Below are 26,766 nucleotides of genomic sequence, written 5' to 3'. Positions count from 1 at the left end.
CTCTCTCTCTCTCTCTCTCTCTCTCTCTCTCTCTCTCTCTTTTTCTCTCTTCCTCTTTCTTTCTCATTTCCCTCGCCATCTCTTGAGCTAACTCGTTAAAATAGGTAATTAGCTTTATCTTTATTCACTCAGACGATATTAATCTTACGAAAAACGATTGAAATTAATTCACTCGTGTATCAGATAATTCTTTACACGTCTACAATCGTCGATTAAAATTCGAGAATAATTTCCTTATTTATTTTCTAATAGTATATAAAAACGTATCATTGTTAACTCAAATTCAATGAAGTAATTTATAAGCTTTTGTAAATTGTTTCCATTAGAAAAGCGTGTTGAGAAGAAGAAATTATCTATATCATCGATTAACTTTATCGTTTTAAATCTCGATCATCCGATCGAATATTATTTACATTTCTATCGTTCGATCGACATAAAATTATTAATATGATTTATCATTAAATAGAACGAATAGAAAAATTGTATATCCTTTGAAATGTTTAATAGCTAATAATTCGATGCACGATGTCTGAACTTGTTTACGGAAGAATATAAATCGACGGAAGTTAGATAGCAAACGACGCGTGACAAAAGCCATGTTAATCCTCGATCATATCCGCCTTTAATGGCAAACGTATGTAATCTAAACCGACCAAACGATTTTTCTACTTACGAACATTAACGACCATTTCCCAATATCTGCGATTGCCACTACTACGTTATCAACGATATTTCACAATTTTCACTCCCTCGTATATGTCACCATATAAAATCGGTATATACCATGATCCAATGAAAGAGAGAAAAGGACAAAGAGATATAATCCGCAATTTCAAGTCTAATTACAAGATTATTGGATGAAATTCGATAGTAAAAATAAAAGAAAAAAATACATACATACATACATACATACATACATACATATATATAAAGAGAAAGAAAGAGAGAGAAAAAAAGAGAGAAAGAATGACAATAAAAAAGAAAAAGAGAGAGAAAAAGAGGAAGTACTAAAAGGGGTAGGTAAATGAGTTGGAGGACCGCAAATGAGTTTGGCGATCTAACGAACGATCCCGCAGACTTCCTCGTGTATATATGTGTGTATGTGTGTGTTTGTATATGTCTCAACGAGGTTCCCAAAAAGAAAAAAGAAAAAGAAAAGCGAAATTATTTCGTAACGCGGTTACGAACGCGATTCTAAAACCGTGGATATAAATCTAAAGTCGACGATACACCCAGTAAAGAGGGAAGAGACGAAAAGCAATCACAAAAAAACAGAAAGGGAAAGAAGTAAACGGAGAAACAGGAATCGCTGGACGAGGGAAAAAGAGAAGGAGAGAAAGAGAAAAGCGAGAGTAGGGTATGCCTAGCGAAAGGTGGGGAAGTGGGAGGGGGTGGTGTAAGGGAAAACGTAGAAGAACGAGTATGATATACTGCGCTAATAACCAAACCCACGCCGGCTGCGTGGCATATATCCTAACGATGTTTTAAGCTGTAATTAATTTACTGGCCGACCCCTCACCCCTTATAAGAGCAGCCCTTAGACCACAACGTGTATGTATATATATATATATATATTTATATATATGTATATAGTATAGTATAGTATCTATATGTCGCTTGTGTCCGAGCAAAGGTTGTTTCGACCCCTAAAATCCCTTTAAATCGGTAATACGAGACCGGATATGCAACAACCTGCTCTTAGTAACAGGAATAATTCAAACTTTGATTTGATTATTCTCGTAAAACGTTCGAGTTAAAAATAAAAAAAAAAAAAAAAAGAGAGAGAGAAGTCGTGTAACCTCCTACCGTGGTGATCGTCACGGTTACTTTCGTATATCTAAATAGCGATCAGCGTTCGCTTGCCGTTTCGCTGTTTCCTACTACTTTGCAAAGAACAAGGTAGTGGCACAATCGTACGAACTACGAATACATTCGTAAGTAGATATATAGATTCGTGTATACATGAATAAACTGACTATCTTGGTATTAAAGGCGCGTGGGCACGACGACCAGAGAACCGACTACTTCGATCCTGATTATATAAGGAATATTTTCTCACAAAGAATTGCACGTCTCTCGCGTGGGTTACACACCTCTATCCTTATTTGAAAAAGGAAAGAAAAAAAGGCGACGACGTAAGATGGTCTTTCTTTCTCTAGATATATACATATATTCTTGAGATTCGGATATAGGAATATTTACGCTTCATTTATTTTTCTTACTGGAGAAAAATGTAATAATATGAAGAAAAATACGAATTTAAAACGCCGACAGTATTAACTTCAATAATCGGACAAAAAGTGTCATAGTAATGTTGTTAGTTTTTTCTTTTTTTTTTTTTTTTCTTTTCTTATTAAATAGCATTTATCTCCGATTTGAAGAAATTTTTTTACGAAAAGAAAAAAGAATTAGATAAATAAAAAAGAAAATTTAGACTTTGATGATCTCTTCTTAAGACTCTTATTTAATGCATTTAGTTCAATCTTCCATTTCCGGACTTGTTGATATTACGAGAGATAAAATTAATCTATAGTTCGTTATGTAATTATGATATATGCGTTAGTATGAACAACGTAGGAATGAATTTACAACGTGATAGGATCGTTAACGTAGAAACTGGTTCTTAGCTGCGCAATCATAAGAAGAAATTTATACATCCTTTGTATAAATTATACTTTTATTATACTTTCTTTTTTGGTTTTGTTTCTAAACAAATCACGTGTTAGAAAAAGACAAGAAAGAAGAGATGTAAAAATCTATGTCTTCGATTTACGAGCAATTGTTTATAAAAATTGTTAAATTTCTTTTCGTTCGTTTCGATCATCAAAAATTTTTTTACTGCGCATCCATAAGAAGAAATTTATCTATCCTTTGTATAAATCGTATATATGTATCGACAAGAAGAAATTTATGTATCCTTTGTATAAATTTCACTTTAATATTTCCTTTGAACCTATCATATGTCAAAAGAAGAAAAGAAAAACTACTCAAGAATCTACGTTTCCACGATTTTTCGTTCGTTTTTATCGTGCAGATTTTCTACCACATATCCATAAATAAAAAATTTATGTATTCCATAAATTACACTTTTACATTTCCTTTTAACATATCAAATGTCAAAAGAAGAAAAGAAATATTACGTAAAAATCTAACTTTCCAAGAGTTATGAGAAATCGTTCATAAAAATTGTCAAAATTTATTTTTCTTTCCTTTTTATCTTGTAAATCTTGTCCTATATGTCCATAAGTAGAAATTTATTTATTCTTCATATATGCAAATTATACTTTTTATTATAATTCCTTTTGAAAGATCACACGTAAGAAGACAAAAACGAAAAAGACGAAATTTTTTGTAAAAATTTTTGTCGAATTCCTTTTCGTTCGTTTTTATAAAAAAAAAAAAAAAAGAAATAATAATAATAATAAATAAATAAATAAAAAATAAAAAAAAAAAGAAAATTTCACTGAAAATATTTCAGACTTATATCACTTATACAATATCATGATATTATACGTGTTATATCATATCAATTAAAATATGATATTATATCATATTAAAATAATCGTAATCATTATATCAATTAATATTCCTTTTGAAAATCTCGAAATAAGCCTCAGGTAAATTCTCGAAATGAAACTGTTTGTATTTCTCGGGGACAGAGAAATACAACGAACGTTGCCAATTTGTCTACACCGTAGTAAGCGTTGTTTGGCTCTGACATAAAAAGCAGCAAAAGCGTAAGCGACAGAAAGAGAGAGTAAAAGGGGATGGGTGAAAAGGGGGTGAGTCGGTGGGTGGAAGGGGATAGTCGAGAAAAGAGGCGCCGAGACGCCGAGACGCCGAGACGCGGATGCCGGGCGCCGAGTGTCCTAGACTCATCGGGACCAATGACCGCGATGTTTGTTGGACGAAATGGTAAAAGAGAAAGGAACACCATAGAACTTGGAGCTATTGAAAACACGGAAAAAGAATGCGAGCCAGTTTCTAACAGAGATATTTTCTAGCAGAGATTTTTCCAACTACTACTATGTCTATGGAACAGTTCGAAAACAGAAATAAACTAATCCCTTTTGGAGGAGAAAGGAAGAAAAAAAAAAAAAGGAAGAAAAAGAAAAAAGAATTTCATCGCGATCTACGTGAAAAATATTCTGTTCGAAGTAAATAAGTAAATAAATTTAAGGAATAGTATATTTTTTATTTTTCTCCCCGATCGTTTCAATTATCCCGGAAATGATAATATTATAAATATAGGTAATATATATTACTGTGATGATGATGATAATATTGGAGATAGAATGTACTTACAGTAAATAAAGTAAAAGTTAATATATATTATATAATAACTTCCTCGATAAAATGATATAAAATTAACCATCTGTGTAAAGCGATCTAGGATAATAAGAATCATCCGTTATATAATATAACATAAAATTAACTCCCTTCGTACGAATATTAAGTTATTCCTTTGAAAAAAATGTCTATTTCTTCGAGAAATAGAAAGGGAAGGCAGGTGGTAAGGATCATCTATTCTTGCAATAACAACGTCCACCACGGTGTTATCCGATTAGCACGAATTCCGGTATTCCATGAGCAACTCTTGTAGTTTCTCTCTCTCTCTCTCTCTCTCTCTCTCTCTCTCTCTCTCTCTCTCTTTCTCTTTTTCTCTTCTTCTCTCTCTTTCTATCGATATCTTTCTTCGTTCTTCTCTATCTCCAAGCAAGAGCTATAGGAACGGCTTTACGATAACCTAACGAGCGACTCGTTGAGTTCAAACTCGACACTTAAAGGGTTAATGGCCTCGATGAATAGTTTCTCTGAATTTTTGTTCTTCTTTCTTTTTCTCCCTTTTTCTTTTTTATTCCTTTTCCCAATCGATCTTAATATCCATAAGGACGAAAAGGAATGTAGAAAAATAGCCGACCTTAATTTTCTTCGATCTCGATAACTATTTACGAGTTTTACGTATCGTGAGTTAGTGAGTTAGTTGATTGGCTGTCTCGTTCGTAGAATCGAAGAATCTTTCGGAAATATTGAAAGGAGGAGAAAAATAAGAAAAAAAACAATAAGAAAAGGAGATACGAGAAAAAACGAGGAAAGAAACAGAAGAAGAAGAAGAAGAAGAAGAAGAAGAAAAGAAAAAAGAAAAGAAAAAAGAAAAGAAAAAAAAAGAAACGGAAGATCGGAGTGGTCCGGCAAGAGGGAAACGTTTATGACGTGGTCTGCCTCTGAGTTACGATCTCAATACTGCAATAAGTGCTCTTACCAAGGGCCATGTTTTTTTTTATCCTCCTTCGAAACGATTTCTCCCTCTCTTCGGCCTCTTATCGTAGCTTTACGCCGACATTCACCGACCGTCGTCTTCTCTTTTCCTCTCCTCTCCTCTCCTCTCCCCTCCTCTTCTCTCCTTTCTTCTCCTTCTCTCCCTTCGAAGAGAAATATTATTTAATTAACGATAGAGAGAGAAAGAAAACGATAGAGGATGAGTATCTTCTCTCTCCTTGGCTCGTAAATAAAAACGACGCGGTCCGTGGGTAACCTTTGCTCCCTTCCATCCACCGACTACATCCTTCCATCCCCCTCCATCTCACTATTCTACCTCCCGTGGTGGTATTTTCGGTAATCATCCTTAGACGCGTCGCAAGCCCACAGGTCCCTTTTGAGCTTGACATTACTTCCGCTAGAAACGTCGTACTTTGCTCGATTAGCCCTGTGGTGAATTTAAGCTCCTCTAGACGAGTCACCGCGACCGAAACTAGTATACTCTTTCTCTCTCTCTCTCTCTCTCTCTCTCTCTTTCTATCTCTTTCTATCTTTATCGTTCTCCAAGAATTTCCTTCCTTTAATTGTTCTCTTCCAATAGAACACACCTCTCTCTCTCTCTCTATATATATATATATATCTTTTTCTCTCTTTCTCTCTTCTCTCCCCTTTCTCTCTACGAAATATATATAACGAAGCTAGCGAACGGACCCAGCCGCGAGTAAGAAACCGGGACTCGAACGACTCCGGAAAGTAATCTGCCTAATTACCCAGCAAGAGATTCATTCCGGCTGGAGAATCGGAGGGTAGCCGAAGAGTCGTAAAACGACGAGGACTTCGTTTCGCTATCTCGCCTATATCCTCTTCTTCTACTACTACTTCTTCTTCTTCTTCTTCTTCTTCTTCAACGTCTCCGATTTTCAGAGAAGACTTCTCACGAGACTTCAAAAGAGAACCCTTCTCTCTCACTTTCTCTCTCTCTCTCTCTCTTTCTCTTTCTCTTGTTCACTTTAAAACGAACGAAATTCTTTGGACGAAAGGGAAATACCCCAGCCCTTTACCATTTCTTGCTACATTCAGGCTAACTTAAGGACACTTAAGTCCTCCACGCGGAATCTCATTTAACACTTCGACCTTCACGAATTTTCTCCTTCCTTCCTTCTTCCTTCATTCGTTCCTTCGTTCGTTCATCCTCCTATCACCCTTCCTCTCTCCTTCCTTCTTTTTTTTCTTTCTTTTTCATCTTTTACTGTTTCACCATTTCATTTCCAAATCTTATATTTCTCTTTTTTTTTCTTTCCTTTAAAACGACACATACAATTCGAGACTCGAAGAATTCGACGAAACTAATACCGACGACATATGAATGTCATTCATATCTCGAATTATATTCCGTAGAAAATGTTGTCCTACGGGAATGAGCAAGGACGATGATCCGGCAATATGCCGGAGAGAGCACGGAAGGGTCAACGACGGCATTTGATTCGCTTAATTTCGGTGTCCGATAAGAACCTTCATTAAAAGACAGAGAGAGAGAAAGAGAGAGGGAGAGCCCACCATCAGTTTGCGATTCCACTTGGTGAAATTTTCATGAGGCACCTTTTACGAACCGAACATTCTTATAAACTTGGTAATTAACGAATCCCGAAAAGCACGAATAACTTAATGGGGTTATAATGATAAGAACGTACCTACGATTTCTTATCCTAATATTCTCTCTCTCTCTCTCTCTCTCTCTCTCTCTCTCTCTCTCTCCCTCTTTTTTTTTCTTTATTTCTTTCCTCGTTTTTTTTCTACGGAAATAAAATCAAAGCAAAACCAAAACCCGTTTGCCATAAAGCACTCGGTTATGATCCACCCATCGTATTATCCAGACAATGTTACCTTCAATCAGAAACATATTCAGTATTCGTTCTTGAATAAGTACACGTCTCAGTGAATTTACGTCAATATCAACCTTAACCCGCTTTTCCTCTTCTCTCTTTCTCTCTCTCTCTTTATTCTTTTTGAAAACAACATTTACTATACTTAAAATATTCGACTTATTGGATGTGTCATTAATCCACAAACCTGTTATGCTTCGGGTACACCTCATATACATTATTTATAAAAGAAGATATAAAACGTTCAAGAGAGAAACAGGGAGAGAAAAGGAGAGATAGAAAGGAAGAGAAAAGACTCAAGTGAATTCCCTTTACGCGAATCAAAAGGGTCTCGAAATGGTTACGAAAATGAAAAGTTAAGTGAGAACCGCTTATTACTTACGAACGTTCCATCTCACCGACGATAATTAACCAACATAATAGCCTTTTCCAATTAATTTTAAGTACATTTTTTAATACGATACCAACAAAAAGCCATAGCAACGAGTGGACACTGTCCTTCGCTTTTATGTTTCCCCAAGCCCAACTACCTTCTCTCCCACCTCATCATATCTTCTCTTCATTTCTCCCGCGCGTTTGCTTTTTTTTTTCTTTTCTTTGATTCTTTTTTCTTTCTCTTCTACTTCTTCTTCTTATTCTCCAAGAAGAAGAAGAAAAAGAAGAAGAAGACTACGAGTTACCATGAGACGAGGAGAAAATATTCATAATGTCGGATTAAGAGTAAAAGTACCCTCGGGTAGAAAAGCTCGAATAGCCAAACTAATCAAGAGTCCATCCCTCCCTCTCTCTCCCTCTCTCTCTTTCTCCTCCTCCTCAGACCCCACTCTCCTCTAATTCTCACCCTCGTGTTTCTTCACTTTCCAGGATTGTGAGACTACAAGGAGCCTCTGTCTATGTGAGCAGCAAGTGCCGACTCTTTTGCCTCGATTCTTCTTATTACGAACTTGTCTGAGCATTAACCGCCATCTCTCCTTCGACCCAACGCATTCTTTTCACTGTTTTTATATTCTTTGTTTCTCCTCCTTCGACTTTGTTTCTCTGACAACGACTATTTCCTCGATTCGTATAATATCGTGTTATATGCTTTTCTTTGTTGTAACGTGATAACAAAATGTTAAGATATTGTTATACAAAATTTGTTTAATATTATTTTTTTATAGAGTAGATACACAAGCTGAATTAGAGTTATAGTATATATATATATATATATATATATATATATATATATATATTTGTAATTAAAAATGTGCCGATATCGAAAAAAAAGTAATTACAAATAAAGCATCATATATATAATATATAATACATTATATAAAACAAAATACTATACGTATATATCATAATACGTAATCTATCATTATATTATAACATGTATCCATTAAGAAAAATAAAAATAAAAAAAAAAAAAAGAAAAAAAGAAAAGTAATAATTATTCCACTCTAAACGATCATCAGTCACGATTTTTTAATTGACCTATTTATAATTCTTTACAAAAAAAAACATACGTTCCGTCATCGAAAAAAATATAGACATTAAGCGACGATTTAAAATAAAGAAAAAGAAATAAAAAGGAAAATAATTGAAATAAAAAAAAAAAAAAAAATGGGCGGAATACGATACGAAAAAAATCATATCAATGTCGCATTAAATAGCCGGAATAGTTATCGGAAAATTCCAAATGACCGTCACATATAAATATATATAATATATGTATGTATACGTGCGTATGTATATATCTATTTATACGTACATACGTCTGTAAACATCTACGTACTTACGTTTTATTCGCTTATCGTTCACATATCGATTCGATCTCGATGCGGTAGTGGGCTAACGTTGCATTAAAACGATGAGTCTGCGGGGACACGCAAAACGCACCAGCACGACACGAAACGGCACGCGTGCAAGCACGCGTTTGCAACAGATAGTCCGAGTTAAAGCCTACCCAGACACATTAGTCAATGTGTCGAAGGCTTAGAGTAGTACTAACGATCTACCCTACCGAGAAATCATCATATTGGATCTACGAATTTAGTTCTTTTTTTCTCCTTGTTTTTTCTTTTTCTTCTTTTCGCTTTCCCTCTCATGCCTTTTTCTTTTTTATCCTCTTTCGTTTTCTTCTTTTTTCTCTTTTTATTCTACTTTTTTTTTTGTTTTTTTTTTCTCTTATCTACACGTTCAAAGACCAATGGACTAGCGATAACAATTACGAAAGTCGATGTCCGATAAGAACGTCCTGTTTAAAGTTCGAACTTTACTATTTTATTATTTGTTAAGTAAAAAATGTGACAAATTGATTTCATTAATAAAGACGTACGGATTCTCTATAATTGATTTGTTAACAAATATAGGTTTGAAATTCATAATATATAATTACTAGTACGTGACATAAGAATAGATTAGAGACCATCGTTCGAGTAAATGATCGTCTTCGTTATTCTCATTCATCTCCCTCGCTTAATATATTAATGATACTATCTTCTTCCTAACGTAATGAAAAAGAAAACTACTTTACCAACCCACTCTCATTTACAAATGAATAATTATAAAGTTTGTAATTATGAATAATATTCTTTTAAAATTCAGTTCGTAATAAAAAGAACCAGGAAGAAAAGATCTTTCGACTTTATTTTTAGAAATACATTAACGAGACTATTTAACCAGTCGGCCATTAATCAGGCTTTCATCAAATATCCGTCTCGAATTACTCTGTCCAATTCGTTTTCTTTCATGCGACGAAATCGATCATCGTCCTACGTCCAAAAGTGGATAAATTTATGAAGCGAATGGAAGCCGATCTTATAAGCAAACAGAGCAATCCAAGAGAAGTACTTACTCGCAGATCGGATTTCATCGTTCAAGTTGCACTTACGTCAGAGTTAAGTGCATTAAACCATCTGAATTATATATAATATTTCCGAAAATATATAATTTTTTTCTCCGTTTAATAATTTTTTTTTTCTTCCTGCAATCTCGTAAATTCACCCAAATTGCTCGCGAAAATAAATTTTTACATCCAAGAACATACAAATGTTTTCATATTTACTCGATTTGTTTTCTTTGAACGTATTTTTATTTTTATGATGGAAGAAAGAGATAGAGAGAGAGAGAGAGAGAAAAAAGGTTATTGCCTCACGTGATTTCGTAATGACATGTACTCAAACTCTTCGTCGATGGTAAATGAAGTTACCAAACGAGATGAAATAACGACGTCCGAGGAGACACATAAAAGGCTTCTGATTCCATATAAAGAACGGACCCATAGGTAGAAAATGTCTAGAAGATTGATCAACTTTTGAATACGCTACTTGGTTTTCTCATTATTATTTCTCGTCGATAAAAATGCTGGCTTAGAAATCGGTCGAACGAGATAAGAACGTTAATCCAAGATGATTAAACGGGGAGATAATATTTTTATTCGAAAGGAAATGCTTAATACGGATTTGAAGGCAACAAGCGTTTGAATAAATTAATAAATCGTTAAAGGAACAATCGAAAGATATAATGTTCTCTTAATAGGTATAATAAAAAAATTAAAACGAACGATTAATGTACTCTTTTATCAAGATGAAACTTTCAAACGTTCTTAATCGTCAACATTAATCCGTCTTCTACGATAATATAACGGGTTAAAATAATCCCCGCACGTCGAGAAAACTTCTTTCTAGTCGGGATAAAGTTCGTCAAGAAACAAAAAGAAAAAACAAAAAAAAAAACAAAAAAAAAGAAAAGCAAAAGATAGAAGAAAAAGATTTAAAAAATCGAGAGAAAAAACCGCATCGCAAAGGGTGCAAAAAAATGAGCGACGTTAGAAAAGGAGTCGAGAAAAAAAGAGAAGGAAATGAAAAAAAAAAAAAAAGAAAAAAAGAAACGGAGAAAGAAAAAGAAAAGAAAAGAAAAGAAAAGAAAGAAAGAATATACGCAGGTTTGACGAATAAACGACACATTTTACACGTGTCCTACGTGTATCCTCGATACATACGCCGTATAAATACAGTAAAATTTTTGTGGGCCACCGCACGTGCGACATGCACGACGTTTACGATGCCAAAATGCAGGCGATATTTCGTGGTGACGAGATGGAGAGTTGGAAGAGAAGAGGATGAAAAGCGACATAGGTGTTGGGTGTGGAAAGGAGAGGGACAGAGAGGGATGTAGCGAAGTGAGGAGAGAAGAGAGGATGGGAGGAGGAAGAAGAGGAGGAGGAGGAGTGATTTCGGTGTTGGAGAAAAACGCAATGGATGCTCGTCCATTCGGGAATCGAATGCTCTCGCGGTTAATAGGCAGATTTATAGAGTTTTTTTCCTTCTTTTTTCTGTTTTTGTTTTTTTCTTTTTTTTTTTTGCAAAGTTTATCCTATTGCAAGGGATAGCGAGGAGTTTGGGTTGTGTAAACGTATGTATTTTGTATACGTGTGCGTATATGTGTTTACATGTGTGTGTGTGTGGTCTTACGAGGCGTTGTTTACGCGGCCGCGTACCTCGCCGGTCGTTTGTCAAGCGTTAAACACTGGTCACCCTCGAACACGCCATCCTCCTCAACCATTTTGCAACACCCCTATGCCTCGCGGGCGATAGCGCGCTTCTCTTGATTAACGAGACACCCCATATATATATCCGTAAGGGGGTGAACAGGCCCATTCCATATAGGGGATATCGCATTGTTGCATTCGTGCTTTACTGCATATTGCGTACATTGCCGATCGCTTTCAACTATTCGAACGTGATCATTCGCGTTTCTGTTTTGAGACAGAGATCAAAATACATGTTTCTTTTTTTTTTGATACATTTTTTGTTTTCTTCTCCTCCTACTCGTCGTTTGTTAATGCAATTATAACGTATCGTTTGTATTTCGTATGAATTATTTTAATTACGCGAGTAAGTGGACGATGTTCTTTTACTTTTTTTTTTTTTACTTACGAATTCATTTGATATCTCTTTTTGAAATATGTGTTCGTGTATATGTGTGTGTATCTAATCGTATGTATATAAAAAAAAGAAAAAGAAAAAATTTCTCCCTTGCATCTTCTATAGTTATGACTTATGATAACATACGATACGGTAGTTGACGTCATTTATTTACACTAAACTGGAACACACAAGATAATCGTTAACGTTTAATCTTTTTCTATTACAAACACTATTAAGCTTTTAAAATACACATATGTAACTGATTCATTAATCAGCACAATTAAAACCGATTAAACGTATGCACGCTGATTACTATAAATCCATTCTATCGACTTATCTATTTATATTGATTAACAACTATCATGAAATGTTTGCGAGGAGCATATTGCTACGAATACGATCCAATATCTTCGAAACCTTGAGCGATAATGGATGGTATAAGATGAGAAACACCGAGGCAAACAGAACTCAACGGACAAAAGTGAGCCCTCTCGTCATTAATGTCACGTACGGACTATTCTACGACGTTAGTTTCTCACCACCATCCTCATCCACTATGTGATTAGAGATGTGCTTTATTAGGTCCAAAGTTATCCCGTTAGTCCGTAGTGTTAATGCGCGGAGAACGTCAGAGGAAAGAAGACGAAGGTGGAAGATTCTATGTGTACCGTTAATCTGCAACGTTTCTGAGTCTACATCTTATATCTCTTTCTCTTTCTTTCTCTTTCTCTTTCTTTCCTCCTCTCTCTTATACTCTTTGTATAGATATCTTTTCATTGATCAGAAGACCCTCCCTTTATCTCGCTCACTCTCTCTTTCTCTCTCCGTTTCTCCGCCCGACTTTATCACAAAAGGTAAATCCGAAGAAAACTTCGAAGAAATGCGAGCGAGGTTTTAAGATAGAATAAAAAAAAAAAAAAAGAAAGAAAGTAAGGAAGATTAAAATCTAAGGAAGATTAAAAATCGATAATTATCGTCGGCATTGGTATACGATAGTCAGATAGTTAAAATCGTACGATCTCGATCCTCCGTTCTTAACAGTCAATCCGAAAGAAAGAAATTATTTTCGAAGAGATAGAAAAATCTCGTTAAAAGATAATATTCCAAGAACAATTAAAATCCATTTTAATTAACGCGGACTAGTTTGATTTTTCTCGTTTCACGAGATATCGAGAGAAATCACGCATGATGTATCCGTTTATACTTGAATCCTCTTTAACCGACAAAACAGGATAGAAAATATCTCGGATCGCGTTTGACGAGTTGACGGAACATTAACAATGGCGGAAACATGTCGATGAAAGAAAATTCTCTGTTAAAGAGGTAAATGCGAGTAAAGTCTGATGGAAGATTCCAGGGAGACAAGATTTCTTTCTCTTGATCCCTACCCTACCTCCCTCTCTCTCTCTCTCTCTCTCTCTCTCTCTCTCTCTCTCTCTCTCTCTCTCTCTCTTTATATCTCTATCCCTTCTCCTTTTGGAATTAAAAAGGAGCAGAGAGAGAGAAAAAGAGAAAGAAAAAAAGAGAGAAAGAGACAGAGAAAGAGAAAAGGCGGCACTAGGAGGCCAACTTCCTACCACACATCGAATCGAATACACTCGATTCGTACGATTAAATGTTCGGAGACGAATGTGAACGTACCTAATTAGCGGCTTTCTCGAAGGAGCGCCGGTCATGCGGTAAGCTGTAAAAGGCGGGCACGAGAAACGAATCCAAAAAGAGAGGGAGAGAAGAAAAGAGAGGGAGGGAGGAAGGGAGAAAGGGAGAGAGAGAGAGAGAGAAAGAGAGAGAACGCAAGAATCGACCCAAGTCGGTAGGAAAAAGTTGCCGGATTCGTTGCCATAAAAATCGTTTCAAGATAAGGGCGACTTTCTGAAACGACGAAAATATTTCTGATATGTTGGACCATCGAATATTTCTCCCTTTTTCTCTCTCTCTCTCTCTCTCTTTTCTTTTTTCGATCTGTATACTCTACATAGTTGGTGAATTGTGAGAATGTTTAAATTACTAATCGTTCGGGTTTATTTACTTCCGCATATCGGAGACAGTAATTTTGTCTGTCCGAAAGAAGTTTTTCTCTTTGTTTTTCCTCCTTTTCCTTTTTTTCTTTTTTTTTTTTTTTTTTTTTTGTTTGGAATAGTGCAGATCGCAGTTGGGTAATTTCAGACTTTAAAATATGGGAAAAATATATTCCGTAGGTGTATATCTACGCTGTTACGTTATTTAGATTGTAAGAGATTATAAATTGTCGTTTTAATGTAAAAAGGAAACAACTAATGAGATTCATAAAAATAATAACGACTCGAAAATACGTGAAATCGTGTCGGACATATAAAGGGACATATAAATCGGATATATACAGGGAGACATATTTGGTTTTATGATAGATCAATAAATGCAATTATCTTCTTATTCGAAAAATATGTCGAACGAAATTTTATTTCGATCTTTGAACAATGTTAGTTAAAGAAAGTCACCTTGTAGAAATTAATACATCTGCTAAATAAATATTTTTTCAAGTAAATAGATTAATACCGTTTTAAAGGGTGACCAAGATGAAATCGATTAATTGAAAATTACAATCCCTTAAAAAAAAAAAAAAAAAAAAAAAAGAAAAAAAATAAGAATAAAAATTATATTAAATTATTTTCACGTCGAAATAAAACAAGTTCACTTTTTTTAGTAATAAAAAATTTATCGTGTAAGTTCGAGAAAATTACATTCATAGATTAAAACGTCACCCTGTATACGAGCGAACTTGCTTTTCTTGTTTTTAAATTCCAAATATGTCACCGCAATATGTACTACCCACGTAATCATGTTTTAACGACCTTGATTTAGCGAGTGAGCAAATACACATGTACTATATAATAATGTAAAAGATCGACTCACTCTATATACACGTTCGCTTTTAATTATACGCAACTCGAATTCGGGATATTCTTATCCGGAGATCTCTATATACTTTTATTCTTCAAACAATATTCCAAAGTCGTAAAACAGAACCTGCCGCTTATCTGCAGGATGATCGATAAGCTATCAGAAAATTACGTTTAGTCGATTCGATCGGTTCGAAGAAGGTTGTTTATTACAAGAGATATAGTGACTTACCGAACCAGACACTCTAGCTTGCAACACAGAAACTACGAAGTCTGAGAACACTACTTCTTCTTCTCCTGATCATCATCATGATCATCATCATCATCATCATCATCATCATCATCATCATCATCATCATCATCATGATGATGATGATGATCCTCCTCTTCTTCTATATCTTGCCTTTGTTAAGAAGCCTATGATTTACTACACGCCGTTCTCCCAATGTAAATGTTTATACGCTTCTTGCCAAGGCAAGTTTTAAGTAGTCGTTAAATCTAGTTAACTATCAGGCCTCCTTCTCAAACGGAATTCGTTCTAACGATGAGATTTAATCCGAAACACACCTCATATAGTTCTGAGAGTAACTTCAGAGAGAAGAGTCTTTTTAGCTAGACGCATAATACGAAAGTTAGAAACCAAACAAGAATTTGTGTTCTACGATAAAAAGGAAAAGTTAAAAAAGAAATGAGAGAGTCCAAATGAGAGAATACGATGGAACGTAGCCAGAGATCGTAGCCATCTTGTGATGTTCAAAAGGTCTCCAAGTTTTTGTCGAAGCCCTACGAAAGCCATCGCAGAGCCACCGTTGAACCACATTCTTTTCCCTTACCGCTTTTCCTTTCCCCTACCCCTTTCCTTAGATAACCTTGAACAAGCTCACGTAGAAGAAGAACATCGAAAATAATTGATGCAATTCCTCGAACATGTTCCTACTCGCCGTTAAACGACATATTAAACATTCCAATAAAATAAGCTTCGAGTACTGGTATAATCCAACGAATGATTATTATACACCGCGACCGAATAAAACGATTATGCTAAACAAAAAGTCTGTTAATACTTACGTACTCGTCTAATGGACTAACCAATGACCGCTTAAATTTACAATGTCATTTCAATCGGTTTTCATGTAATACAAGCCCGCACAGAAGTGTTTAATGACATTTTATATCCTCATTCCAAATTCATCCACCATGTGTAATGAAACCGCGGAGGACTCGCTAAAAACTGGTTTACTATTCCAACGATCTAGTCCGATTTAGTTAACGAACGTATTTTGGTACAAATCGGTTTTGATGGTTCTTGCATGTTGAAGAAACTAGTATTAAACTTGGGATGGGGAAAACATGTAAACGTTCGGTAAGACCGACGTCAAGCCGATTCCCGGAGGCTTTTGTAAGTGTTGCTTCAACACCATCATCATCGCTGAAAGAGTGAGAGAGAGAGAGAGAGAGAGAGAGAGAGAGAGAGAGACCGGAAATGCTACCTACCATCGCGAGAACGACCAAGCCAGTCGATGAAACAACGCAGCGGGTCTCTGCGGAATGTCTATTACGGGATACATCTACCTCTCTCTCTCCCTCTCCTCTCCTTCTCTCTCTCTCGTTCTCTCTCTTTCTATATCTATCTATCTATCTATCTCTTTCTATCTGTCTCTCTCTCTCTTTATTTCTCTTTCTCTCTCCTTCTTTCTCTGGTTATATCTTCGATAATTACGCTCTTCGAACGTCGCCGAGACGTTACTTCGAGAGCCAACGAGCGTAACAAGATGAATTGACGTTTGAATTACGAGACGAGCGTGCAGACACTTGGCGACTAATACGTTCGACTCCGCAAGGTGCACGATCCAATTATTACCCTCTGAGTTCTACGTTTGAGTATCGGATTATCCAATTTTATCTTCTAATCGTCTGCTTATGGGATATTATGTTCGAAATTCTAGAGAATCTAGTTTCTTGATTTTTCTTTGAAATAAATATATATCTAATAAATTCTAAGTGCATAAGTGGGTTCGAATCTTAAACCGAACCACGTAGAAAATTGCCAGGTGTTACATGTTCGAATTGATCACTATTAAATTCCCGATAGGTATATTAAATCGTTTGATAACGAATACGAGAATTTATCGAATTTGTCAAATTCTAATTTCGTTACGTGCTCGTACAAAACGATCAAAGCTCTAATTTAATAAACACACGCGTTACACATTAATAAATTCTATTATATACCTCGCACAAAATTTATGCTTTAGGTCAGCACGTATTGAAGAGGAAAAAAAAAGGAAGAAACAAAAAGAAAAAGATAATCTCGGCTGTAAGATAAAATATCTGAAAATAAATCTTCATTAATCTTAACGATGTAAACGGTAGAGATCGGACAGAAAGAAAAAAAAGACAGAAAAAAAATAAATAAGACACTCCCAGCGATCACGGTTAAAAAATACAAGCGTTCTCTTCCAACCCTGAAGAATTTCTTTTTTTTTTCATTTTCGAACACACAACGACGAGGGTTCGAGGATCGAAAGGGAGAAGATACATTACGAAAATAATGGCGTATGAACAAAGTTCGGAGCGTTTCGTGAACACGATCGAGGAGGCAGCAGCTTACGAGGCAACATGATAGGGAGGTTCGGTATGTTAATTACAGAGCAACGTGCGTCTCTCTCTCTCTTACTCTAACTCTCCCTATATGCGTTTCCAACCTCCTTCTCTCCTTCTCTCTCTTTCTTTTTCTCTCCCTCGTTGGTTCGTCGGTTGCCAGACGATTCGTCTTGGAACGGCCCATTGCGCTGTTCTCGTTGCACGCAGAGTTCGCGTGAGACCGACGAGTCGACCCTACGACCCGAAGCCGAGAAACGCTTCGTTTTGCCCTCTTTCGACCTTGCCTCCTTGTCTTCTTCATCTCCCTTTCTCTCTCTCTCTCTCTCTTTCTCTCTCTGAGCTTCTACTTTACCTCGTTCACCGACGATATCTCTCACAAGAGAGGTGCGTTCGTTCGTTCGTTCGTTCGTTCGTTCGTTCGTTCGTTCGTTCGTTCGTTCGTTCGTTCGTTCGTTCGTCCGTTCATTCGTTCGTTCGTTCGTTCGTTCGAGAGAGAGAGAGAGAGAGAGAGGGAGAGAGAGAGAGAGGGAGAGAGAGAGAGAGAGAGAGAGATAGGACGAGATCGAAGAAATCGGTAGACAATTCATGGCTCATGTTCAAGCATGGCTCATGCGCCTGGTTATCAAAGTTAGTGTCTGTGTTAGTTACGTATTGCTAGTCTTAGCCAGGCTTACCGAGCCTACTGTTACCATCACCTTCCCTTCTAATCGTGGCTCTGATCCTCTCCCTCCGGATGCAGCGGCCACGTTCAAGGAAAAATCAAGGTCGTTCTTGGGAGATAAACGCACGTTTGCTCAAACCCTCCCCCCCCCCTCTCTCTCTCTCTCTCTTTCTCTCACAAGATCGGTTAACATTTTTCACGGTACGAAACTAATCGAGTCTATTAAAATTGTGCACTTGACCGACGTTATATCGTTTAACGATCACTGCTAAACATTTTTTTTTAACGTATCATACGATCCATAAATCCTTTTTTACGAGATTTCTATCATTATCTTACGTCTTTTCGAAAGATTCGATTCGATCGAGATAATATCGATATCTACCAATATTTTCACATCTCTTGTTCTATTTTTGTTTCCATTAAAATAATTGGATACTCGGTGAGAACAAAAAATTTGTATCGAGGTATCGAAATTTGATCGATAGAAAATGATCTCGATATATACGGACATCCTTTTGGAATTCAATAGATCCTTCTTTAAGTATATATGTGTACATAAATATATACATAGGTATAAAGAAAAATTCATTTACTATATATTTAAAATACTTCGTTCGATTTAAATAAAAAAAGAACATTAAATATTGAATTTCGGAAAGTATTCAAATATTTTAACGATTCGTTTCACGTATATTTTAACTGAACGAAGAAGAAAAAAAGAGAAGGAGAAGAAGAAGAAGAAAGAAAAGAAGAAGAAGAATAAGAGGAAGAAATATTCGCTCAGAATAAACAGAAAGCATCCGTAGTATCCTACGCGAGAGAGCATTCAATGTTAAAGAGGAAACACGGTTGCTCTTGGCGTCGTGACAGCGCAGAATCACATGTTGCAGAACTTGTTCGTGATATACAGCAGCGCGGTAAGAGTAAAAGTAGACAAGACGGAAGCCTCAAAGGCGGAGAATCCGCCCTTTTCACTCACCCTTAACGTGTTAGTTCAGTTTCCGCAAACTATTCAATGCAATAATATTCAAACGAATGTACGTACGCGTAGGTATGTAAAATAGAAAAAAAAAAAGAAAATACTACGTAATTATAATAACAATCAATTTATATTTGCACTCACCTCCAAAAGTGTGGAACATAACCGGCTGGACATAATTCTCGACACTGACCACACGGTGCACCTTGATAAACGGCATTGTTCGACGAGTAACCACTTGAAGGGCTGTCCTGTCCCTGTGACAACATTCTGGATAAAAAAAAAAGGAAAAAAAAAAAGAAAAATTAGTTTCACAAATCGAAATTGTAAAACCGTTCAAAAAATTATATGTTCGAATAATTTTCGATTAAAATTATTCGTATAATTTAAAACATTCCAATTTCACAATGAAGTAGCCATACCGATTAGATCACTACGGTGACATATAAGTCATATATCATACGTTTAAAGATAATATTACACTATGCAGATAATTATAACGACGCAAAAAAGAAAAAGCAAGAACATTCGATATTTTCTTACTTTTGAATTATATAATTTTTATTATCATCAATAAAATGATTAAAAATAGAATGTCTGTTCAAATAATTGAATTCGTATCAATACTTATTGTAATTAATAAAACTTTCTTTTAATACGATATTGGTCTATGACATATTTCTATTAAACTTTGTTCTATCATTTCTTTTTCTATCGAGTATTCAAGATTGATGTCATTATTTTAACCTTGGATAGCCGTTTGAAGATCACATTAAAATCACGCTCGTATCTTTTACTGGGAATTATATATTTTTATTGTATATTGTATATCATCAACATAGAAACATATTCAAAACATTATTAATTGGTATCTTTAACACAAATCATTATGAGATATTTCGAAGTTAATAATATACCGTTATGTACAAAGATCAACCATGGAATCTCCATGGCACGCAATATCCATTTTGCTAATGCTGATGCCAAGGATAATATAACATTCAAACGATATTACAACTCAAAAACAAACAAATTTTCTACTATTGTTTTTTGAAGGACTCTCCATAATATATATACAAGAATGACAAATGGAGATTTTCATATAAGAAATTGAAAGTGATCGTCATACGATCTTCCAATGATTATCCAAGGTCAAACCAATGAGATCACCTTGTGTTCCCAACGTAGTTAGAAAACTTTTGTATGAGTCATATTATTCTCTAAAATGCTACGAGATATAAATTATTAACACTTTAAAATATTCTCATACTTTATATACATATATTAAATTAAAATTACTCACGACCTTGGATATACAGATGTTCGATGTAACATAAATAATTATTGCTATCGTTCGTATATATAATAATAACGAGGTTGAAACGATAAACGCTCGTTATACATATCCACTCGTTATTACGTCGTAACGATCGTAATATGGGAAAATTATAAAGACCGGGAGAGATAGGAGAGCGTGACATTTTTCACCAAATTTATACGACGTGCAATCCCCGAAGAGGAATTAATTAAAGGGCCCTATCTAATATGAGAAAATAAGAGGGGAGGGGGATCGGACCGAGCGGGTTACGCCGACGGTGAATTAATAAAACTGAGGTCCGTAATTAACGAGTAAACGATGTCCCAGCGTGCTCACCGATCGTCATTGATTAAACGACACATACGATGTAATTATACCTCTCCAAGCTCAATTTTATTACAGCGAAAACAGTTCTCGCGCCTCACATCTACTAGATCGAATCACGAAATTCATCCTCTCTGTCTCTTTCTCTTACTATGCACATAAATAATTTTCTTATCGGATAGTAACGTCGATCTTTGATTTTCTTCTTTTTTTACTTCGCAGAAACGATAATTCTTCATAACGCAAGATGAATGATCGAACTATGTTAATATATTTTTTTACTAGTATTTACTGAATTATCATGTAATGCGTACAAAAGTTGACTTACGTTTTACTTCGGAATATTTATTTTTGTAGGTCTGCTGAATAAAATAAAATGTCGACGAGTATCTTTTTTTTTTTTTCTTAATCGCTGTCATTAGGAAAATATATGATAGTTTACGATTATATGTTCGATAATAATAAAATATCTAAAAATCTGGACGGATATAACGGTATACAAATTACGAAATTGTCGAACTTTTATCTATTTCCTATTTTTCTATAAATCGGAATTGATAAAATAGTTAAACGAATCGTCTAAGGTGTTCTAAGATAACGTTTATATCCAAAGACATTATTAGCCGACTTTAAATTAACTTCATCGAAGTATTCATGCGTGATGCTGATTAAAAAACGAAATAAGTAAGTACCTATGAATTACAGTTAAATTAAAAGAAATAAAAATCATTTCAAATTACGTCTATACTATGTTAGATAAGTTTTTATAGTTGAAACGAGAACGAGAGTGAGTAAATGAACAAATGACGGTGTAATATCTTCTATGGGGAAGATGAATTAGAAACGTGGTTACTAGCAGTAATTAGTAATTTTTTCCATCGTTAACGTTAAGTATGCCGACATATGTTGTACGTAGTAGATAATAGCATTGACGATAGCGTGAATCGTGGTATGTTAATGCCTACGTGATAGCCAAGTGCTTATAAGCGTTTTCTCTCCGCGTACTTTATAATTCGCAAAGCGGCCAATTAACATTCTCCGAAAAGAGAAAGAAGACAAAGACTAAGACGAAGACGAAGACGAAGACGAAGACGTAGAAGACGTAGAAGAAGAAGCAAGTGCTCTTAACGAGATCGAAATACCTACTAAACTATCTAAACCATAATGTTTCGTTTTTGCTTACTCTCGAGGACGTTCGTAGAAAATTGTTTGGATTGTTTCTGTTTTCTTTTCTTTTTCTGTTTGTTTTCATTTTCTTTCGATCCTTATGTTCAAACGTACTTTCGTAAAAGACCTTCTTCTAAGACCTAATTGCCCTTGATAATACATCGTTTCAAAAACAAAACGAAAGAGAGAGAAAAAAGAAAACAGAATATTTCCAAGAAGAAGGCTGAATTGTTATGCGCCTCACGTTCAAATTTCTTCGCTATGACTACTTTCTCATGGGGAACAGTAATATTGCTTTCACTTTTACACATGGCCAGAAAAGGAACACGACGAAATATAATTCGCGATCAAAGTCCCTGGTAACTTTCTCGCGAGATAAAGACGTAAGATATCCCGCTGTGTTCGGTTGCTCTCGAAGGATGCTTGCTTCTCTGTTAGCAGCGAGAAAGAGAGAAGAAGACTCGAAGGTTCTCTCTCTCTCTCTCTCTCTCTCTCTGTCTCTCTCTCTCTCTATTTCTCCCCGTCTTTCTTTCTGTAGAGGTCGAGCAAAAGCAATACAAGTGTTTACAAACTATTTATTTTACGTTCGTTTACGTGTCCATTCACGTCGAAAACAATAACCAAAATATAATAAATAGAAATTATAAGAATGAAGATTAAAAATCTTCTTTGTTTACACAAGTGAATCAACAAGTCGAACGATAGAAATCAATTTCTACGTTGCAACTATTTTCAATTAAAACGTTTTCGAGAAAAATCTTAGACGCGTAGTGATAAGTACATCTGCCATTAGCTTTGTCATTCGTTTTCTTTCGTAATAACTATGATTAATATTTACGTAAAGAACACATTCCCTTGAGACAAGCAATTTAAACATTTGAGTCATCTATCGTAAAAAAAAAAAAAAAAAAAAGAAAGAAAATAAAAAAAAGAAAAAGAAAATTATGCCGAATATTTTGTCTTGAAACAAAATCGAATAAAAACTTATTCCAAATGTGTAATGCTCATTGATTCAGCAAATATACATATAATATACATGGTATCTACATACGTATGTAAGTATATATTCGACAGGTTAGTCTCGTTAAGTGCGAGCAAAGAGGATCATCGATCGAGAGCATGCGCGTACACGTTCATACTCGTGCCAAAGAAGAAGAAGAAGAAGAAGAAGAAGGAAAGAAGAAGGAAGAAAAGGAAAGAACAGCTTACGTATCTACCTATTGCTTTCCTCCTCGTACCAGCCGAGAGATGCTGCGCCGGCAAATCGGAGCGCGCGTTACACGGAATCCTTTTACTCGAGTTCCCCCTCCCGCAAATTTCTCAGCTCCTCCCGAACGTTCTCCAGCACCTCTTCAACTACTACTACTACTACTACTATTACTTCTTCTTCTTCTTCTTCTTCTTCTTCTTCTTCCTCGTCTTCTGGTGGTCTCCCCTATGTAACGGCAGCAACAGCAACAGCAACGGCAACGGCAGCAACAGTAACACCAGGAACAACGACGTCGACGATAATTCCAAAAACGACTCGTTAAACGTCGATTACGAAGGATTCTTCTTATACTCTCTATCACTAACTTTTCACTAACAACACCGCACAAGCCCTTAATGTGAAACAACAGAACACTGCATTCACTAGCAGCACCTGCACATTCACAGGCACCTGCACCTGCATTAGCCAGACGAAGAAACGACGAATCCTGGCGTCCCTTCGCTATGCGAGAGGATCGTCGTTGTTGAATCGCGAAGCTAGTGACCACCAAGAGAGACGACGACGACGAGAACGACAACGACAACGACAACGACAACGACAACGACCGGGATAACGAAAAGAGGGACAACGACGACGAAGACGATGGCATCCTCGCGACATCACCGTCCACTGCACTCTCGAGACGAGCTATCTCGCTCGCTCGCTCTCTCTCTCTCTCTCTCTCTCTCTTTTTCTTTCTCTGTTTCTCTTTCTCGCTCGCTCGCTCGCTTACTTGCTTCTTGACTCCTTTCTCCCTTCTTCCTGTCTTTGTCCCTTTCTCTTTCTCCTACCTTCTCTTCACCTTTTTTTCCTCTCGTCCCGTCCCTTTGATCCTTTTCTTTTCTCCATCTCTCTCATTCTCTCTCTCTCTCTCTCTCTCTCTCTCTTTCTCTCTATCTTTTTTTCTCTTTCTCTCTCTCTCTCTTTCTCTTTTTCTTTCTCTTACCGTAACGATAAAATCCGAACGACTAAAAAGCCCGGCGGCCGCCGACTTTCACACGACCGGGGGATCGACATTTACGATTTAAAGTTCGTTGCGTGCACGCAATTGACAGGATAAAGATATAGAGAAATGGGGGGGAAAAGAACAAGAAGAACGAGAAGAAGACGAAGACGAAGAAGGAAAAGGAGGAGGATGAGAAAAGATGGAGAGAGAGAGAAAGAGAAAAAACATAAGGGAGAAGAAAGAAGAGATAACGAGGCATCGATTGGAAACTAACTAACGAAAGGATCCTTCTTTTTGGATCGTTCTTTTTTCTTTCCTTTCTTTTGAACACTAGACAAGAATGATGATAATAATAATAATAATAATAATAATAATAATAATAATAATAATAGTAATAATAATAATAATAACAACAACAATAATAATAATAATAATAATAATAATAAATGAAAAGGAAAAAAGAGTAGAGAGACAGAGGAATTAATCGAGGAACGAGAAAAAGATCGACAAATTCTTCGTCCTCGGGATATCGGATTCGATGCTCCCACGATTCCGCGTCAACGCACGCGCGCACAGTCAAGAGACTCGAGCTGGACTGACCGCCGAGATGAGGCCCTTTTCTCCCCTCTCCTCCTCTTCCTTCTTCTTCTCTCTAGCTCACCATCTCGGCCCGAAACCCCCTCGACTCCCTTCACTCCTCCTTCCCCTTTCTCTCTTACCTTTCTTCCACTTCTCCTCCATTCGCATGCCGCGGGCCCTTCTTCCTATATACGCCCTCCTTCTCCTCCTCTTCCTCCTCTTCGACCACCTCTTCTCTTACTCTTCTTACTCCTCCTCCTCCTCCTCCTCCTCCTCTTCATTCTCCTCTTTATCCTCCCACCGTGACTCTTCACTCTAGCTTTCTCTCGCTAGCAGACTCCTTTCATCCTTTTCCTTCTTCCTTGTCGATTCATCTCTCTACTTCGTACACGTTACCTATAAAAGCCGGCAAATCTTTAGCTAGAAAGAGACGTATGTATGGATGTATTATATTATACATACATATATATATATGATGTATGTATATATATTATATATATGTATGTATAATATGTATATGTATATATGATATAATACGTATATATATATATATGCAGTATACATGTGCAATTCGCTATAAGTTCTGATCGTAATTTTTCTTTTTTTTTTTTTTTTACGAAACATAATGTAGAACAATTGCAAAGTGATATTATAAAAGCCATAATAAATTGTTATGATCATTTATTTTAAATACCAATCGAAAATGTTTAAAATAATGAACCTTTATAAACCAGCTTTAACTTTAGTGATCGATTAACAATTGATATATTGATTTTTTTTTTTTTTTTTTTTTTTTTCTTTTCAAATATGAAGTTATATGAATAAATATTTTGTAGTGTACATATTCGATTCTATAGAAATGATCTTTTTTCTAAAGGAAACGTAAAAATTACTTCAAGATATTCTTCTTTTTGTTTCCTTTTTCTTTCTTTTTCAATGGAATATATACTTTTTTTTTCGTAAAGCATATAAAACGTTCTCGTATAAACGAATATATAAACGATTTCAAAGACCTGTTTCACACAATTTACATATGTATATCTAAGGTCTATAACTATAAATATCACTAAATTGCCAATATATCTGTTTTATAAAATTGATAACGATACACGTGATCGTTGCGACATTGAATAATCGTTTGAATTGTTTTAAAAATGTGACTGACACTACGTGAAAAAAAAAAATAATAAAACGTCAACATGATCTTCAAGCTTCTTTCAATCCCCCGTTAGATAGAAATTCTTTTGTAATATAGCATGGCCATCTAAAAGTGAAATATTTTGTTTTTTTCTCTCGAAAGAATATTTCTATATAACCTCAAATTTGAACAAAATTCACATATCTTCAATCGAATTCGTTGCTTGTTAAAAATAATATGATATAAAAAAAAAAAAAAGAAAAAAGAAAAGAAATCTTTGTTATGATATCTTAATATTATATTAATTACCTTTAAAAATTACGTATTCGAATTACGAAGAAATTGAGAAATTAACGACAATACGATATACGATAGCTCAGTGATCGTGAAACCAACAAAGGTATCGATATATACGTTACGTTAAAGTTAATGAAATAAGGTTAGATCTTATTTCATCTCAATCTTATTTATATTCACCTTCACAAAAACAGTCTAATATTGATTATTAATGATAATTTAAACGCTAAATTATCGATAATACCACGTTACGACGTTATAACTTCAATGTTAAATTTATCTGATACTTTACTTTGTTCTATTCAACGATTCAAAGATTCAATTTCGTTTCATCTCTCAATTATAAAATGCGAATTATCGATAGTATCACGTTACGATGTTATAACGTCAACGTTAAATCTGTAACTCTATCTGATACTTTACCTTGTGCTATTAAACAATTCAAAGATTCAATTTCGTTTCAATTACAAAATACGATGACGCGTAGGAACTAAAAAATGGACCCGAAGAGAAAACCTAACTTCATTATGAAATATATTTGAGGTAGTCTGAGAAACTCGATTTTATTAC

At 35.4% G+C, this 26,766-nt stretch overlaps 1 protein-coding gene across 3 annotated transcripts in view; it reads right to left on the bottom strand.

The window, feature by feature from the left end:
• The window catches only part of LOC122630125 (protein prickle-like), an 88,751-nt gene extending 62,022 nt beyond the window's left edge, over positions 1–26,729 (bottom strand). The window contains exons 1-3 of one of the 3 annotated variants that reach the window (XM_043814263.1): positions 26,620–26,729; positions 24,902–25,157; positions 19,323–19,448 (exon numbers count right to left, since the gene is read on the bottom strand). In XM_043814263.1, coding sequence (XP_043670198.1) covers positions 19,323–19,447 — 125 coding nt within the window. In that variant the 5' untranslated portion in view covers position 19,448; positions 24,902–25,157; positions 26,620–26,729. Of the gene's footprint in view, positions 1–19,322; positions 19,449–23,204; positions 23,929–23,969; positions 24,006–24,901; positions 25,158–26,619 lie in introns of those variants that run through there. The other 2 variants (XM_043814265.1, XM_043814262.1) reach the window with 2 other exon arrangements.
• Between the last annotated feature and the right edge of the window lie 37 nt (positions 26,730–26,766).

This window comes from Vespula pensylvanica, chromosome 6, assembly GCF_014466175.1.
Source record: "Vespula pensylvanica isolate Volc-1 chromosome 6, ASM1446617v1, whole genome shotgun sequence".
NCBI classification, from domain to species: Eukaryota; Metazoa; Arthropoda; class Insecta; order Hymenoptera; family Vespidae; genus Vespula; species Vespula pensylvanica.
The sequence above is the reverse complement of the archived record's forward strand: the minus strand, read 5'-3'. Positions and strand labels throughout refer to the sequence as shown.